This window comes from Saccostrea cucullata, unplaced genomic scaffold (assembly GCF_032062105.1).
Source record: "Saccostrea cucullata isolate Sc308-1 unplaced genomic scaffold, CSIRO_AGI_Scuc_v1 ctg4254, whole genome shotgun sequence".
Classification (NCBI taxonomy): domain Eukaryota; kingdom Metazoa; phylum Mollusca; class Bivalvia; order Ostreida; family Ostreidae; genus Saccostrea; species Saccostrea cuccullata.
The window spans coordinates 25,001-43,849 of NW_026938965.1; the positions used below are offsets into that span (position 1 = coordinate 25,001).

At 32.4% G+C, this 18,849-nt stretch overlaps 1 protein-coding gene across 1 annotated transcript in view; it reads right to left on the minus strand.

The window, feature by feature from the left end:
* LOC134251950 (prominin-1-A-like) overlaps positions 1-16,881 on the minus strand; it is a 34,298-nt gene extending 17,417 nt beyond the window's left edge. Inside the window, exons 1-14 of the mRNA XM_062734366.1 lie at positions 16,516-16,881; positions 9,881-9,948; positions 9,235-9,443; positions 6,751-6,886; positions 6,473-6,539; positions 5,527-5,610; positions 4,988-5,178; positions 4,135-4,203; positions 3,813-3,876; positions 3,440-3,519; positions 3,238-3,314; positions 2,858-3,004; positions 941-1,067; positions 591-685 (exon numbers count right to left, since the gene is read on the minus strand). Coding sequence (XP_062590350.1) covers positions 591-685; positions 941-1,067; positions 2,858-3,004; positions 3,238-3,314; positions 3,440-3,519; positions 3,813-3,876; positions 4,135-4,203; positions 4,988-5,178; positions 5,527-5,610; positions 6,473-6,539; positions 6,751-6,886; positions 9,235-9,443; positions 9,881-9,948; positions 16,516-16,738 — 1,637 coding nt within the window. The 5' untranslated portion in view covers positions 16,739-16,881. The remainder of the gene's footprint in view (positions 1-590; positions 686-940; positions 1,068-2,857; positions 3,005-3,237; positions 3,315-3,439; positions 3,520-3,812; positions 3,877-4,134; positions 4,204-4,987; positions 5,179-5,526; positions 5,611-6,472; positions 6,540-6,750; positions 6,887-9,234; positions 9,444-9,880; positions 9,949-16,515) is intronic.
* Between the last annotated feature and the right edge of the window lie 1,968 nt (positions 16,882-18,849).

Genomic DNA, 18,849 nt, shown 5'->3' on the forward strand with positions numbered 1-18,849 from the left:
CCCAGTGGTTCTGGAGAAGAAGATTTTTTTAAAATGCAATTATTTTTTTATAAATTCATGATTATCTCCCCTTGGATAAGGGTGTGGCCCTTCATTTGAACAAACTTGAATCCCCTTCACCCAAGGATACTTTGTACCAAGTTTGGTTGAAATTGGCCCAGTGGTTCTTGAGGAGAAGATGAAAATGTGAAAAGTTTACAACGACGACGACGACAACAACAACAACAACAACGACAACGACAGACGACGGACAAATTTTGATCAGAAAAGCTCAAAAAGAGCTAAAAATCATTGGAAAGAAACACAATCATGATCTTTGACTCATCAAGGATAAGTCACATACCATAATTTCAACTGAATATCTGCAATTATTAAGAAAAAAAACTGTGGAAAACCCTTAAAGACTGAAAAGGTTGTAATTCCTCCAAAACTCACTGAAGCAGAACGAAATACAAATTTGATCTATATCTCATAAAGATACATTCACATTCCAAAAATCAGCTCAATATCTGCAAGGGTTTAGAAGAAAACTGCAGAGAACATGAATATCAAAGTTTTGCATTGTTCATGTTCCCTGCTAAAAAACTTACTTCAAAGCGTTTCCAATAGAGAAATTTGAAGAGGAGCTGTAATTTAACATCTTTTTCACATCAATCCCAACATCTTTTAGTATTGGTTCAAAGTCCTGAAACAATAAATATAACTTATACTTAGTCAAGTTAGTGCATATACATGTATAACACTGACACATGTTAGGTCAAGATACACTGTAGATGAATAATACAATGAAATTATATTAAAATGATCCTTAATGTAACAAACTAATTATCATACATGTAGTACAAAAGAAGATATTTCTCAATCTACCTGGATGCAGGTATAAAAAATGATTTTTAGATGTTCCTGAAAACATTTTCCAAAATTTCTAAGCAATGCTTACCTGTACATGCTCTACTCCCTGATTTAAGTTGCGGCAGACATTTGTATATAATGGTCCCCCGATCAGGAAGAGGATCAGAACTATATACATCACCAGCCAGTAGAGAAGGTACGTCCACACCACTCCACTATTACAAAAAAAGAATCCTATCAATTATGGCATCTTATTCATTGTTGAGTAAAAATGTACCATTTAAATACTGTAAAATCAAATATTTTTGTGGGGTCAAATCTTCTAGGTTTGAGAAAGAAATATTAGTTTGTTGGGAATTGATTTTTTGGTTGGAGAAGTGTTGATTAGCAATACATTTGAAAATTAACATTTTGAGTTGGTCATGAATATGAGAGTGTCTCCATACCTCGAAAACAATGAAAATTACCCACCCCCCCCCCCCCTTCCGGAAAATTGGTGATTTCACAGTATGGATGTACAATATACTGGGTTCTTAAAACTTATAGAGTCCTGAATTCTGTTGAATCATTGTATTTCAGGAAAATTCAATTTTCTTGGGTATCACTTACTCAAAACTTAATTTATGTCAACAAATACCTGTACACTGTACTGGTACTTTAATACTGTACAAGGTAAATTATTCATAATGGTCTTTTTGTCCATGAAATATTCTATATGAATTTGAATTTATAAAACAATTAATCAACCAAAATTTGCTTCCACAAATTACTAGTAAATTGATTCCAATGTAATTAAATTTTTTGTGACTTTATTATTAGAGGATAATACATGTACATGTACCACTAACATAGATGTACATGTACATGCAAATGAATGACATCATATACCAGGGGTTATCAAAAAGTTCGTGGACTGAGGCTATAAAATTAGTACTATGTAGTCTGTGCTTTCAAAATTTATACAGTACATAAAACAACAAAAAACAAAGAAATGTTGAAAATTTTAGCCTGATACATTCATTATTTGCCAAATTTTCATAAAATAAAAAACGACATTATATGATCACCCAGCGCTGTTGTTGTTTATTTTCATGACGTCCGTCAACGTCACTGTTTTTCAATGTCTGCTTCTTCTACCCCATACACTTATTTTGATGAGATTCCCTGGAGCTGAGTAAGGACTTACACCCGCCTTGCTTATATGACTTTACTTTGTCTGACATGAACAGCGGCTTTCAATGAATATAATATTCTGAATGGATTTATACATTGGGAGAGATCCTCGCTTGATTGTGCCAGCATATTTTGCTTTGGGGAGTTCAATATCTACAACACATGATCAATGTCATTTTTTGACGTTATTGATTTTTCACACCTTGACTACATATCAACATTAACTGTGCATCCCTTTCTCTCTGAATCTATTTTGACATTAAAAGACAACTACTCTGGATGCATGTTATTTCTCTGTAGCAGTTTAAACATTTCTTAGGTCTATACCCGTTTTTCAGGGGGCAAAACTTTATAGAATGTTAGAAAAGGAAGCCCCTTCCCCCTTTTGATGTCATTTTCAAGGCCTCATTTGTTTGGACATTCCATGTTGAATTTACCATAAATTTCATAGAACTTCCAGAATGAAGTGAAAATTTTATATTTTATGGAACAATTGTGTACCGATTCATACCTGAATTAACGGGATTTTTGGATGTCAAATGTTCATATCAAAAGAGTTTTTCTCAGTTACACATAAGTCGCAAAAGTTGCGCCACCTGGACATACCACTGCTTACAAAAACATTACTAATTTCTTAAAAAATAAAATTTATGATTTATGGTTTATTCTTTAGATAGAAAAGATGATGCAAACTGGATATTTTAAAATTCATTGATGTGCCTAAAGCGGTTTTAATTTTATGGGGCTAGTCCACAAACTTTTTGATAACCCCTTGTATGTATATGAGGGACTTTATGATAGCACAAACACTACAGCTCAGTCAAACACAAACCTGACTAAGAAGTTAGAGCCGGTTCCTCTGTTACAGCAGGGAGCACCATGTCCAGGTCTCTGTCCACACAAACCAAACATGATTCCCAGGTAGTACAGCACTGACGTCAAAACGATGACACAGGGCAGACCAATACCTCCATACCATCTAAAGAAATAGTAAGATATGGATGCTAAAATAATTATAGTTATCATACCATCTAAAGAGATACATAGTTAAGAACTTATGTTCAAAAAAATGACAAGGGACAGACCAATTTCTCCATGCAATCTAAAGCATAAAATTACTCTGTACAAAAAAAACTTTCAAAGCAGACTTACCATACAACAGACCATTAAAAAATATTTTTTCTAACCTGAATTTCTTCAGTTGATACTTACACATAATCAGCATAATCCTTTAGATATCCATCTACTTTGTCAATTTCTTTGAAAGTTGTGTTCCGTAAGTCATCAGCCTTAATGAAAATTTGTTGTTTTTTTTTAATGTACAAATGTATAATATACAACCATGCACATGCATTCAATCATTTTTCCTCAATTAAAAATTTTTTTTAGCAAATAAAGAATAATTTATACTTACAAAATTTTCAGTTGTTCCAGTTAATTTGGAAATCTCTTTTTCTAATGTAGTTTTTATACTCTCTGCTTTATTCGAAGCCTCTAAAAACACAATATTAATTCTTTTCTAAAAGTAATAAATTTACAAATGTACCTCCAAGTTGGAAACAATGCTCTATTACCAATGCTTTTATTTTTATCCTAGAAAGAATTACCTTTTCTATGCAAACTAGGTTGCATGTACCTGTAGAGTCTAGCAACTGGCTATCTAGTACTATCTAGTCATTTGCATGGGATTGCATCATTTGAAAAATAATGCTTATTGGGCTAACCTAGATGTTTATCTTTATGAACTTTACGCATTAACAACATTTTACAATTTTTAAAATAAATACCTGCTATTGAGTCATTGATTGAACTTTTGACTCCTTGGACAACATTGTTGAACTCGTTTCTTGCCTACATGTGAACAGAAATAAAAGAGGAAATCATATACACTGTAAATGTATATCACATTAATACTGAGTGCTACACATAATTACCAGTAAATGAAAGATTACAAATATTTGAAAAGAAGAGGAAAACATTGGAATTGTCCCATAATGACCGACATGTAAATACTGTACAAAATATCACTGCCAATAACTCTTTAAGAAAACTTATTCAATAAATACATGTAACAATATGGACAATGTAATACAGTTTATATGAAATTACCTGACTGGTTAAGGATGTTATGTTTAGAGACTCATTCACTTTTTTTAATTCTTTGTCCAGATCTGTCAACTGTAAAAACATCATTTTCTTACATTAAACAATTTTTTCACAAAACAGGATTTAAAGATTTCAAGTCAATTGTACATGGCATTCATGACAATTTTACAGAAGTTCAACTATTAATCCAAAGAGTCTGAATATAAGTACTGGGTAATACAATTACATGTACCATACTTCAATTTGACCAAAAATATTTGTGTTAAGAACAATAAAATATCTATTACTCATTTTAGCTACATACATTATAACTATATAAGCATGTATCACTTATATGTGAAGAAGGATACATCAAGGAAATCAACAATAAAAAGGGGGATAGTATCATATTACATTTTCAAAAATTAAAAAATAAACACATTTTTTTTTTTTTGCTTTTTATGAATAGAGAAAAGTAAAAAAAATATTTATAATGTGATTTCTTTTCTTTTTTGTGATAAATGCATATCTGTATAAAGATCAAAGTAATTTCCTTATCAGCTGGAATTTAGGGCACAAATGACCATGTCAAGAATGCCACTGAAATGACAGTATTGGATGTTGTGCTACTGTATACAGGGAAATTCCCCCCCCCCCCCCCGTTTTATTTGCGCCCCCTTTCGCCCTATCCTAATTTGATCGAATTTAAAATGGGGCGAATTCAAGGAATATGGAATAATTTCTTAAACAAAACTATGACTGGGCGAATTCAAAACGAAGCAAAATTGTTTGCAAGTGTGAAAAGGCGAAAATAACACAGGACAAAAAATACCCTGTATACAGTATACATATGTAAGAAAATAAACTATTAAATTACCGCAGTAAAATTCTGGTTCACTCCCTCCAGCGTTGGACAATTAGAAGAAGTAACACTATTATTTGAACATGTTCTAGTAATGTTATCATTGATATCCTTGACTTTTTGATCAAGAACATTCGTTTTATACTCCCTAAGGTCTGCTAATGTTCTGTTTACATCAACTAAGGCATTAAATACATTGGTTGCATCTACAAAAGATATTTTATTAACCTTTACTAGAGTGAAAATACAAATAATGTTTTTTTTTCCAAATTAGTATTTTCTCTGTACACACAGATTTTATTCTGCATTTTTTTCTTGTTTTAGACCAAAGATATTGTACCCATTTTTTAAGTATGCCTATTGGTAATGCAATCATATGTAAACTTTATGTTTTGAATATTTTCTTTTTGCGAAGATGTTTAGTCAATAATATTATTCAACATTTAAGTAATTAATTGCAGTCCATCAAAGTCAAAGGAATATTTAGCTTCGAGCACAAGAATTAAACTAAATGTTTCTTGGAAATTAAAATATAACCAGCAAACAAAACTCACCTTTTCCTAGGCCTTCTGTTTGGTTTAACAGGGAGTCTGCGTTGATCAACTTTAAAACTTCCTCAACTGTAGTGTTTGCTGACTCTAAAATGTGTTAATTAATAATCAAGATTAAATACAAAGATAAAACAGCTGAATCAATTATCAAAAGAAAATTTAACATAAAAGGAAAATTTAATTAGATATTTTTCTTTCCTCCATGTTAGGTAGCTGATAGTTTAAGATTTACACGTATTGTAAGCAAAGAATAAAATTTTTACCATGATCTTGCCAACAAATTACAGTAAAACATGATTATAGGGAATACACTTGACTTATAAGAAATTGATGCATACAGCAATGTGATTTTCATTCCACATGGCATTGAAATATTGTGTGTACACGTATATTCAAACAATATAAATGAATTGAATTATGTCTGTTACAAAGCAAAATTGTACATCCCTGGCAGTATCTTATTAGTTAGAATAATCTAACTGTGTCTCGGTACAGGCCCTCACACAGGCCCTCACCACAGTTAGAATACGTCCCATATACTTGTAATGTAGCAAATCGGAGCGGATCCGCTCCGAAACGATTTTGAAGAATATAAAATGATTTGCACTGGGAATAACTACCAAAATAACCAAAACAAACCTTCTTGAGATTGCTTATGCCTTTTATCCCAAAAAATAATCCATATAAATACGAAAATCCAATTAATTTTCTCAACGTTTTTCTCGCGATTCAAATTACCGGCCACGTTTACATTCGGAACTCTCTAGATTGTTCCAAGTAAATGCACTATGCGAGTTATCGCCCGTGTTTCTTTCTGCTACACTACGAATACACGGAACGAATTCTATCGTTAAACCGGGTCCGTAGGACAATATCATTTTAACGATAGAACATTCTATCTAGTATCTTATAAGCATGTTTTACTGTAATATAGTTTATCACATTTCACCTTTAATTGATGACACAATCCGGTTCACAGTGCTTGTAACTTGAGTTGTTGTTTTACTGTTCAAGTCCTAGAGAAGCAAATAAAAGGGTAGAGCATAGCTTATGAATTTTGACCAGCACAAAAATCATAATCAAAGTTAAACATTTGCTATTTCTTTTTTAAAGTTAAATAAAGTACCTTCTGATTTTATTTATATTTCATATATTGTTGCATAAAGTGCTAATTCAGATAATCCTTATTTAAAGATGATCCAAAGATAGTGAACTAAATAACTTTACCTTTGTGGTCTGTGCTGCATAATCTGCTAATTCAGATAATCCTGATTTCATATATTGTACAGGACCTCGCTGGTCTGAGTTCTGTAACTTGGTATGAAGGACTTCATTTGAAATAATGGCCACAATAGCACCAGTCCTGTTTAAGAATATTGAAATGATAATAAATAACCCATTTTAAAAACAAGAGGCCAATGGACCACATCGCTCACCTGACAAACTTTTGTCATGCTGTTTTTTAACAAATTTCCACCCTTTATAATACAAATTGTGACAATGCCCTACCCCCAGGGGCCATGATTTGAATAATTTAGAATCTACACTATCCCAGGATGCTTCCACACAAGTTTCAGCTTTTCTGGCCCAGTGGTTCTTAAGAAGAAGATTTTTAAAGTTTTTTCCTATATATTTCTATGAAAAACTTCATATAGGATTCCCTATTGTGGCCCCGCCCTACCCCTGGGGGTCATGATTTGAACATTTTAGAATCTACACTACCCCAGGATGATTCCACATAAGATTCAGCTTTTCTGGCCTAGTGGTTCTTCAGAAGAAGATTTTTTAATGACCCCACCCTATTTTTGTCTTTTCTTGATTATCTCCCCTTGTGAGGGGATTTGGCCCTTCATTTTAACAATTTAAATTCCCCTTCACCCAAGTAGGCTTTGAACGAAGTTTGGTTAAAATTGGCCAGTGGTTCTTGAGAAGAAGTTGAAAATGTGAAAAGTTTACAGACGGACGGATGGACAGCTAGACAGACAGATGGACGGACGGACAACGGGTGATCAGAAAAGCTCACTTGAGCTTTCAGCTCAGGTGAGCTAAAAACACTAACTACAATGACAATCAAAAAAATATATTTTGATGCTTTTCCCCCTAAGAAACATCCCCATGCTCCCCAAAAACTCGAAGTGCTGAAATTCTCAGAAAAAATAAAGGAATCGGAATTTCCTGGTAATATGCATATCTACACATAGTGTCCTAAATATCTAAAAAGTTTGAGCAAATTCTGTGCAGTAGTTTATGAGGAGTCGCACTGACAAACTGTTCACCTCTATATGCAACAGGTCGAGACCACTAGATTTTCTGACTTAAGCATATATTTGCATGTAAATTAGCTATCTGTTTACTTTACCTACTGCTGAATGAGCCGCGATGCATTGTGGGCTACTACAAGTACAGTGGACCCTCATTTATCCGGACGCTTTGGTTCCCAGTCAATTTGTCCGGATATATGAAGCATCCGGATATCTGAATCACCAGTTAAACAAGACAGAATAACATTTAAAAATTTCGTTCCGAAGAAAAATCGTCCAGATACTGAAGCATCCGGATATCTGGCGTCCGGATATCTGAAGGTCCACTGTACCCAGCTGTGTTGAAAATAAAGGGCAACTTGAATTGTCCCTTGGAATTTTATTTTTTCTATTCTTTTTTGAGATTTGTGAAAGAAATATTTAAAATGATGTATAATCTTTCATTTCTATGCTCACATTTACAAAATTTGCTTTATGAAACCTTATATCAACTTATAATACATCGGTCTAAACCATTGTTCAAAGAGACGTAGGTGCTATCGTGTTGATAAAACACTGAGTTTTTTTCACGTGATATACGTGTACATAGTTTTAGCAGGTAGTATATAGGTCCTGGGTTTTAGATGGCAGGAGAAGGTGTCCAATTATTATTTAACCCCTCAATATTATCAGAAAGTGTTTTATGTACATGCAAACGTCAAAGCGTTTGTACGGTATTCGAAGCAACTATTAATCATTTAAAACAACTCCAATATTAAATGTGAGCATGGAGCAATGTCTTTAGAATATAGTCTTTCAATTTCAGTCTTATAAAGTGATAAAGAAGCTCTACAGTTTTTGCAGTGACGAATTAAATATTGTGCAGTAAAACGATGAAAACCACGTGTCGCCATTGAATCGTAAACACGTAGTAGACTGTCATGCTTTGGGACTCATTCACTGGATTGGAGAACGGGTGTGACGAAGACATCGTCACGTGTTGAAAATTGCCTTCCATATAAGGTAGTGGTCTCGACCTGTTCAAGATATGGTCATAAATCTACCCGGTAAGTTGAAAAAAATTTTTGGAAAAAATAAAGGAATCGAAATTTCCTAGTAATATGCACATCTACACATTGTATCCTAAATACATGTATCTGCAAAGTTTGACGAAATTTTGTGCAGTGATTTATGAGGAGTTGCACTGACAAACTGTTTATCTGTATATTCAAGTTATGGCCAAAAATCTGAGTTGAAAAGTGCGGAAATTCCCAGAACAATAAAGGAATCGGAATTTCCTAGTAATATGTATATTTACACATTGTGTCCTAAATATCTGCAAAGTTTGACGAAATTCTGTGCTGCGGTTTATGAGGAGTTGCGCTGACAAAAAAACAGGACTCAATCTGACTGACACACTGACTGACTCACACAAGTGACAACTTGTTGTGTGGGGTATGAAAAGACTTACAGCATCATTGTTGCAAAAATTGCTAAAAAGAGACAAAATGTTGCACGTTTGCAACCAGCTGATTTTGGATCTGATTTTTCTCGTGCCTTCCCGCATCTTTTGCAGCAACAATAGCAGCAACAAAAGAAGAGACCGATGACGGGCATAAAGATGGCAAACAGCAACCCAAACACAACACAGGCTGCATAGCCACCAAATACTGACACCATCTGGAAAATAGAAAATAAAAATCTAGATTATCATTCTTTAACCCCTTTCATGGCAAAGATTTTAAGCATTTCTAGAGAAATTGATATCAAGATTTCAATGCATTTTTAGAATATTTCTGAAATCTTTGAATATACCAATGAATGTACCTAAATATGTTCAGAAAGCGGGTATTGAGTAGTTTCAAAAAATGATTAGAAAAATATTATTTCCATTGTCATGGCAACAAAATACACCATAAACAACCTAGATACATAAATTTCATGAATTCCTTTATGGATATAATGAAATACAGATATAGCAAAGTAATTTCATGGGTCCAAGTGACTTCATTATAGTGGAGTTTTATCGTAATGGTAAATCCCTAAACTAAACCTAAGTTCTCCTCCTTAATTTAATAGTAAATAAATTTTTCATCAGTAATATTACATGTACTTACATCCTGCCATCGGTCAGCTAACTTTGAGAGGGTACCATTTGTTATAAAAGTCTGGATTTCATTATAATCTGGAAAAAAAGAGAAATTGTTAGAGATAGCTTTTATGACATATCTTTATCATTAATTAATGAATATATAACCATTACTGTAAAAACTACGCATATACATGTACAATTGCAGATTCAGATATACAGCATGTCAGAAATTTGTAAGACTATGACCAATTTGTATATAAGACCATGAAAGTTGATTACTGGACCTTAGATTCATCAACTCAAAATAAATATACTGAGCCTTTTGCTTGAATCTTGATTGAAAAAGTATATCGACAAATGTTTCTCATTCACAATTGTCTGTATATTTGTATTGAAAGAATAGAAATATGACAAGGTCCACCATCTTTATTTAAATAAATGCTTTTTTTTTGGTCTCATTAAAAAAAAAGTCACAAGTATGAAATTTTTTCCATCTTTTTCAATCATATAGACATTACATGTACAAGGTTACTGACCCCTATCTGTGACAGATCAACTAACAGATATAATTATAACATGCAAAGAGCATAATGCAGAGTTCCTAGAATCTTGTATATAAACCAGTCCAGTGCAGTACAGTGAACCAGGAAGATAATGCTTATCTACACAAGATCAAGATAACATGGTTAAACAATAATTCTGTAAAGTAAGTGAAGTCTTCAGAGTGGCTCATATATCTTAGCCATTTGTCACATTTACTGCTTATGGTTATCTGCGTTTGCAATACCACTTAATGCAAGGAAGAAAGATGTGAAGAATACTATAATCTGCTAATATATCCTCGGCTTTTTGATTTACAATGTATAGTATATATACTATTAACTGTCGGTCTGTACTTTGGTATGAATTCTAGTGTGCATTTGAAGTTTTATCTTCCTTGAATCTAAGTACATACATGTCACCTCTACATATTAAATATATTTTGGAAATATACTCAAGTCATAGATGTCTCGCATTTTCAAATTTTGTGAAACAAGTACGGTTAATGTTCAGTATCAAGTAAATCATATCAGTTTGTTGAAAAAATATTTAGGAAACCAGGCTACAAATTTGTTAAGATAAATGCTTTTTTTTTTAAGCAAAGCTTAGGATCAAAACAAGTATATTTGCAGACAAGAAGCTCATATCTCTCCATGCTATCTGTTGACAACTCGGAAACACCTTGCTAAGTCAAACAAATAAAACTTATTTTATTCAAAATGCACTAGAAGATGCACTTTAAGTATGAGGCTTCCCATTTTCAAAATGGAGAAAATAAAGAAAAAAAAGGCACTCATTATTGAAGTATTACGTACATCTCATCTTTTATATTGAATTAGCATTAGAGTAAAAATCTTTGGTGTAATTATAAAATCATATACAGAGAAACAAGTCTGAAAGCAGCGATAAATAAACCCTGACTTTATCATTTTCCCCCTGGTAAACAAGTTATGAATTTTTAAACCTAATGAATCTGGTTATTTCAAAGATATGGGAGACTGAAGAAAGATTCATAACATTAAGAACAGCTAATTAGGAACAGAAATCTCCTAATTGCAAAAACAAAGCGCACAATATATCTGTACAGAAGATGGCGATCGATACGTAGCAAAAGGCTAAAGCAATACACAGGTGTAATGCCAGGTAGGTTGTTACTATAGGTAATCAATACATATTGTCTTATCTTTGCTATATTTTCCAACTGAAATAGCCAACTGGAATAGGAGCCCTTATCAAGTCAGCTGATAACCCAGTCTCCATACCAATTTACAGAAACACTATACCAACTCCACAGAGAATTCACCAACAGCTAACTGAATTACATGTAGATCTCTAAATCTCTCTCTCCCTCTCTTTTGGGAAACTATAAAAATATATGCTATATACTTCTTTAATGTCTAGTCAAGTTCATCAAAACAGGTTCATTTATAATATGTTGCCTTTTACATTCAACATCACGCAATAAAACAATTACATTTATTTCAAATTTCCCACGAGTTTTCTTTTTGAAACACTACCGGTAATAAAATTCATTTCATGGGAACTGCAGTCTTACATCCTCCAATATTACGTGTTAATAAGTTATTACATAAAAAAAGGGTATAATTTTGGTATTGATAAAATAAATTATCACATTTGGATTATGTATGACTGCTGGGGTAATCAGAATTTAATGGACTTAAAAATTTAATGGACTTAAAAATTTCCTCTTCCAGCGGAACTAGAGAAGGAAGTGTAAAAATGGCTAGATAAACTGAGACTTTGGTTGATATCATTAGACATACCACGATAAATTCATCTTCACTAAGTAGTTTATAAGCACCTCCTCATTAATGTAATGTGCAATATTATGCACCAGCAGTACTGTACAAGTTTCAAGATACTCTTGTCATCTTAATGCACTCTGGTGCATTCTAATACTAGTATATGTACTTAGTTTATCCTTGCGACATTTGCCATAAATTCATACACTAAATATTCTACACTGAAATTATATAAGTTCCCACTAGAGCATTTTCTTGAGAGAAGATGAACTCTCTCTCTCTTAGAAAGAACTTTTTAGAAAGTAATCTCTTCCAATGTTTATGTTTTGTACAAAAATGAACTGATAAAAAAGCTTTGTAGACAAAGATTAGCCATCAGCTTATATCAATCACAAAATTCTGTGTAAAAGTTCTTTCATACAGAGTACATCTGTATCAAGTTTCTTGATCCAAAAAATATATTTATGCTGCCCTATTTTTGACTCATATAAAGTATAATAAACTACATTGTATTTTTTACATAAGGAAATAGGATACTAAGCTCTTCACACGTACATTGTACACACAGAATGACTCTGTCCACATAAGAATTGTTTGTGTTTGACATCATAAATTACTCATACATTGTATATAGTATTTCCTTTTGGTACAATTTGTAATATCTTGTTATTTTGTAAGATAACGGGTCAAAAAATGTCACAGAAAGAAAAGTCAATCCCAACCACAACACTTCATATGAACATCGATATACCAGTTAAGTTATTGGAGTTTGAAACTTAGTCAGAAGTAATTCTGTAATACATTATGATTACATGTACACATACTTCTCAAAAAAAAAAAAAAATTATTCATGTATTAAAATTCTTTTCAGATCAATCGATTTTTCCATTTTGATTTTGGAAGAGATCAAGTTTTTCACATAAACAATGAAAATAATTTGTAAAATTTTCGTATGTAAAATTTCAATAAAGGTCTTAAAAATTTCAATGTTTTTAACTTGATTTCGTAAGTTTCAACATTATAAAAAGAGGAGTCATGACGTAATTAAAGTTATATCTCTTAATCCGTTTCAAATGGATACTTTCATACACTACAGTACGTAAATATCCCCAGGCCATGACAAAATTGGTGTCTGATTTTTGTCAGAGCTATCTCATTTTCTATCTGTAACACAAAGAAAATGTGAAACTCAGGCATTCTTTTCAAACAGACACCTTGTACCTGGATACGGTTTCTTTGTAATGGAAAAAGAAAATCTCTCTTAACCCGTGTATAAAGAAAACAAAGGAGAAAAACATATGTACTTTGCTTTAACCAAATAGCGTAATCATTTCCCACAAACAGCTTCCGTAATACTTAAACCACAATGTGCACACTTCGATAAAAACAATGAAAGGTTAAATAAAAGACACTAAGTGCTTACAAATTACAAATCACTTCAACTTCTTGTAAGATTGGCGTAAAACACTAAAGATGAAGTCATTAAACGTGCGTGTCTTCTTGTTGATTTCACTTCAATCCTTAAGTTTATAAGTGATTGGACATAAATTGTGAAGGAGAAATAAAGTTTTATAAGAAGTGCGCTTCCTAATGATACAAGCAATCAAACATTTTATTTCTCTATCTTTCAACAAAAATATGGAATTCATATCAAAAAACATTTTTAATGGAACTGCATGTGGCAACTTCTCTCTGATGTTAATGAAAATTTTTTGACTATGAAAAATATCATTATTATGCATCAATTATGATCATTGTTTTTTTTTTCACATACTAGGTATGTAGGTAAAACTAAAATTTATATTGAAATTTTGTACTAGTTCATATTTAAAGTGGTCTCCTTGCATGTACCACTAAGAGAGATTTATAAATGATCGTAATATACATCAGGTAAAATGTATTAGATTAATATCTTCCATCATTTACACATTCATGCATTCTTAAACCGTACAGAAAATAGAAAGGTTTTTTTTTCCAAAGAAATATATATTAGCGAAAAAACAATCAAGACACTTTTTTGGGGAGATCAAGCACAAATTATACCAAAATAATTATTATTTTAAAACTGTCATATATGTAAAAAAAATGAAGTTTCAATTTCTTTTTTTTAAATCATGAATTTCTTTGTTATATGTCTAACTTTAGATTTCAAGGGTGTGTGTGTGTGTTTGCATCACTGATCCTTTAAAGTGTTAGTCAAACAGTTTAACATATGTGAAATAAGATGTCCCATAAAATCAACTGATGACCTCATGTAAATTCAGTTTCACAGTATTTTTAGCCTTAGGGACAAACGTCCAGAAACTAATGAAGTGCACTCTCTAAAACTGTCAAAATCTCAATTATTCATCAATTAATACATGAATCATTAAGCTCTTTTCCACGATGCATAAGTAGTAAAGTACACGTATTTTGATCCGTAAATCAATATACACTGTACAAGCACACAAACATGGACCAAATTCATCAATGTTATAGACAAAATACTTAAATGCATATAATACCTACATCATGGATTGATACTATATATAAACATGAAAGGTTTGTCAATTAAATAGGCATAAACATTAAAGAGAACAATATTATTAGACGAGAAAATGGGGACATAATAACCGGGTCATAAAAGCTGGTCACCTTAGACCAGTCCGAGACAAAAGGCGTTCAGGTGTGTGATGTGTAGACACATAAATGTCTCTTCCTATTTAGCGGCCAGGAAATCTACATGCTGTGAATATCACAGATAATACATGTGAGGGCTGATATAAATATTGATTTGAACAGTCAACATGGAGCACTATCTTATCTTATTTTATGTCCCATTGTTGAACATACCATAAGAGAAAACAAATTACCAAGGTATAATTTGTACTTTCATTCATATTTCACCTGGCAGTACTCAAAGGTGTTACTGTTAAATATATATATTTAAAGTTTTCAAGGTCTACTGGGTACTACAATGACCTACAATAGACATGTGATGATGAATATTTCAAAACAAATTTCAAATGAAACACCCAAACTACACTACATGTATTTGACAACAATGACCAATTTTTTTTTTTTTGCTATTTCTGTCATAGAGAAACTTGACTCAACTAATTCTGAATCATAATATTTATTAAATGAATACAATAAGGAAGGGGACCCTTTTTAAAAAAAATTAACACAGGCTTCAGGTTTCAGTTACTCTAATAAATTCACAGAAGAATGCACTTGGACAATAAAATTGTATCCATGGAATGCTACATTTTATCCCTTATACACTGGCCTCAAAAACGCTTGACCGACTGCCTTTTAGAATTACTGAAGTTGAAACTCAGAAACATGTTTCCCTGATAAGACTACTTCCTGGTTCAAAGAGCAATTATCAACCACTCTAATCAATTAAATTTAAAATAGAAAAATGTATTATTGTCAAAACCAACAATCTGACAACCTTGTACAATGTATTTCCCTTTCATCCTATTCACGAAGTTCAGGCATAGACAGAGAGACACAAAGAAAAAACTATTTCAGATAAAATTGTGTAAGAGATGTCACTCAGTTCTTGTTCAATATTTATGCTAACATTTTCGTGTCTGCGTGCTTCGATTTAGTGAAGAACAATGAACACGAAGGCTGTTTCGTGGAAAAAATATCCTTTTATATAAAAACAATGTCGTGTATTTAATGTTCAAATCTTTACTATTGGTTGAATTCAGCAAAACATACAATGTGATGTCTCTGTATGTCTCTTTAAGCCAAATAGCACATTTCCTGAATCATTCTGAAACCAGTCCCAAGTATTCTCATATTTGAAAGATACACAGAAAAGTTCCTACAGTCTGTAGAGATACTATTTACTAGCAGCAAAATGTGTTTGGGATAACTGATGATGAGCTTGCCTTGATAAGTGAGATGTAAATTTGGATATTTCACATACAAAAAATGATGTACTGATGACTTTTTCCCTCTGCGTGTGTACAATTTACAAGGTTCATTGGCCTTTCTCTTCTAAAATTCTTTTCAATCTCAATCAATAATTGAGGCATGTTGGCCTTATGTTACAAACTGGTTTTCACATTTAAAATGTTTTGGAAAAATTAAGGTAGAGTTTTACCTAGAGATACATGTATTTTGTTACTGACATCATGTTTTAATGACTTAAATACGGCACATAAATACCAACAAAATTCTATGCTTTCTTCACCCCAGCAACCCCCATCCTTTGCTAAATAAAAGGGTAGGATATTTGAACTGCAATATCAGATTACACCTAAGATTATTTTTGAAGAGAAATACACTTACAAATCCTCCTTTTGTTTGGCTCATTTAAATTTTTTAAACCTTCACATGGGTTTAAATATAAAATACTTACTAATTTTTGAATCACTATTGTTTACTATGAAATTATCTTTCTGAACACTGTCTAAAAATCCATGCACTAAATCATATAAAGGTTTTGCTCCTTTTTCCAAAGGAGACTCGTCTCCCAGTGTAGATGTTCCACTAGTCACTGGTTGTTGATTTGTAGAATTTTGTCCATTTACAAAAACTACACATATCAATGTTACAGTTACTAGAACGCCTAATCTCTTCATCGTCTCAACTTAAAATGATTATTAATGTTTATAAAATCGTGCTTATATCACTGTTGATTCATACTGTCAATATATAATCTTCCACACCACACACACTGCTCTGTTCTCTCTGTTGTTCAGGTAAATGCGCGTGAACTCTTGACTTTTTCATATCGTCTTCCGGTTTCATGTATAATAGTCAAACCGTTCATGTGACAAGACACACCCTGTGCAAAAATGTTTTATTTCGTAGGAAAAAATACCTCCTTAAATGCTATATGGAACATGTTTTTGGGAAAATGAGACCAAAAAGAAATATCATGATATAGATGAAAATATCACACATGAAAAAATATGAAACTCTAAATTATAAAGATTATAAATCCAAACTTCTACACGGGAACTGTAGTACGTATACTTTATACAGAAATTAATAGAAGTACTTCAGGGGAAAAATACAATCAAACATCACCCTTACACTGAATGCCAAGCTTGTGTTAAAATGGAAGGTGAAATTTATATGCTTCAACGATTTTAATTTTAGCAACCCAGAAACAAGATCTTCGAAGGGGGGGGGGGTTATAGCATCTCCTTAAAAAGCTGATATTTTGCACGAACTGTGGAAGTTAGTGCGTTAATATAAAGTATTTGTGTACATACTAAAAATATCTTTTTTTTATGCGCATACTTTATGTTTCCATCACGAAAAGATTTTGGAGGTTTCTTCTTTTTTTATTATTATTTTTTTTAAATGATTAATTAATGAGGTTATACCAAAAAGGGGGAGTAATATTTTGACACATCACCAAACCGTCTCTAAACTGTTTTTAAAAAGGGTTATGACATGGATTCAAGTTTTACTATAAAGTCGATCAAACTCCAAGGTCAAAGGGTGACAATGAATGGTACCCAAGGGAAGACTTCTTCCAAGGGTTAAGTTTTTTTTTAAAGTGGGTCAGACTCTGAGGTCAAGGTCGAAAGGTCAAAATATTTCTACCCATTGAAAGATCTTATCACAGTGAAAACACTGATAACCCCTAGCGCCAACTGTTCAAAAATTACGGCCAAGGTTTAAATATTGGAATTTTTTGCATAAATGAGTCAAACTCTAAGGCCATGGCCAAGAGGTCAAATTTGTTGGAAGAATAAATATCATTGTAGCACACCAAATCAGGGATGAGAAGAAAGCAGAGACGACCTTGTCCTGTCTCCCCACGGGCAAGAAAAGATCCTAGTTATGAAAAAAAAATGGGCTTGGAAAAACTGTAACGTGAGTAACCCCCCCCCCCTACAAAATTTTTCTTTGAATAACAAGCCCATTCAAAAAATAAGAAAAATATCATTTATGAATAATAGCAAAAAAAATGCAATATTGCATGTTACGTAAATAAACTGTTTTGCATTTTGGTAGCATTAGCACGCTCTTTTTCTTTTTTTCCCAAAGAAATGCAAGTTTCAGAAAATAATTAATCCACATATAAACATCCTTACGTAACACCGGTCTAATCTAAAATATATTTTAAGGAATTGCTGTTCCAGTATCATCAAGAGAAATGTTTATTAGGTAATCATTAATCATAGATTAAATAATTATTTTCCATTATAACATCATAAAATAATTCATATTCCTGCAAGTCCATGCTATCCTTGACACTAGTATGCGGATATTCCTCTTTAATTGTATAACCTTAAACAAACACGTTTTTCGAAATCTTCCTAGAAGTAGAAATTATATAAGAATACTTATGAAATTATGAGACTAGCTACATATAGAACAAAACTATGAACAGGAACAATTGTGAAAAAAAGTTGTGCTAACTTAGGTCATTTCTGACTGAAGAAATATTCAAGCATCTTTTTTTCTAAAAAGTAAAAATTTAGTTCCTGGTTGATATGTTCATCGTCGGAAACCCACGGGTGATCTCGTCTTTACTTACAAACGAGATCACCCGTGGGTTTCCGACGATGTGATTTGTTATAACTTCTGTGCATAATATTTCTTCTTTCTGTTTTAAAATTAAATTGTGTCATGGTGCGGTACTTTTTCTTCTGATGTTGGCCATACTTTAAATCAGATAGAAAACCTTTGGCTGAATTCCAACGTACTATAACTTCTAGGGGGCGGAGCTTAG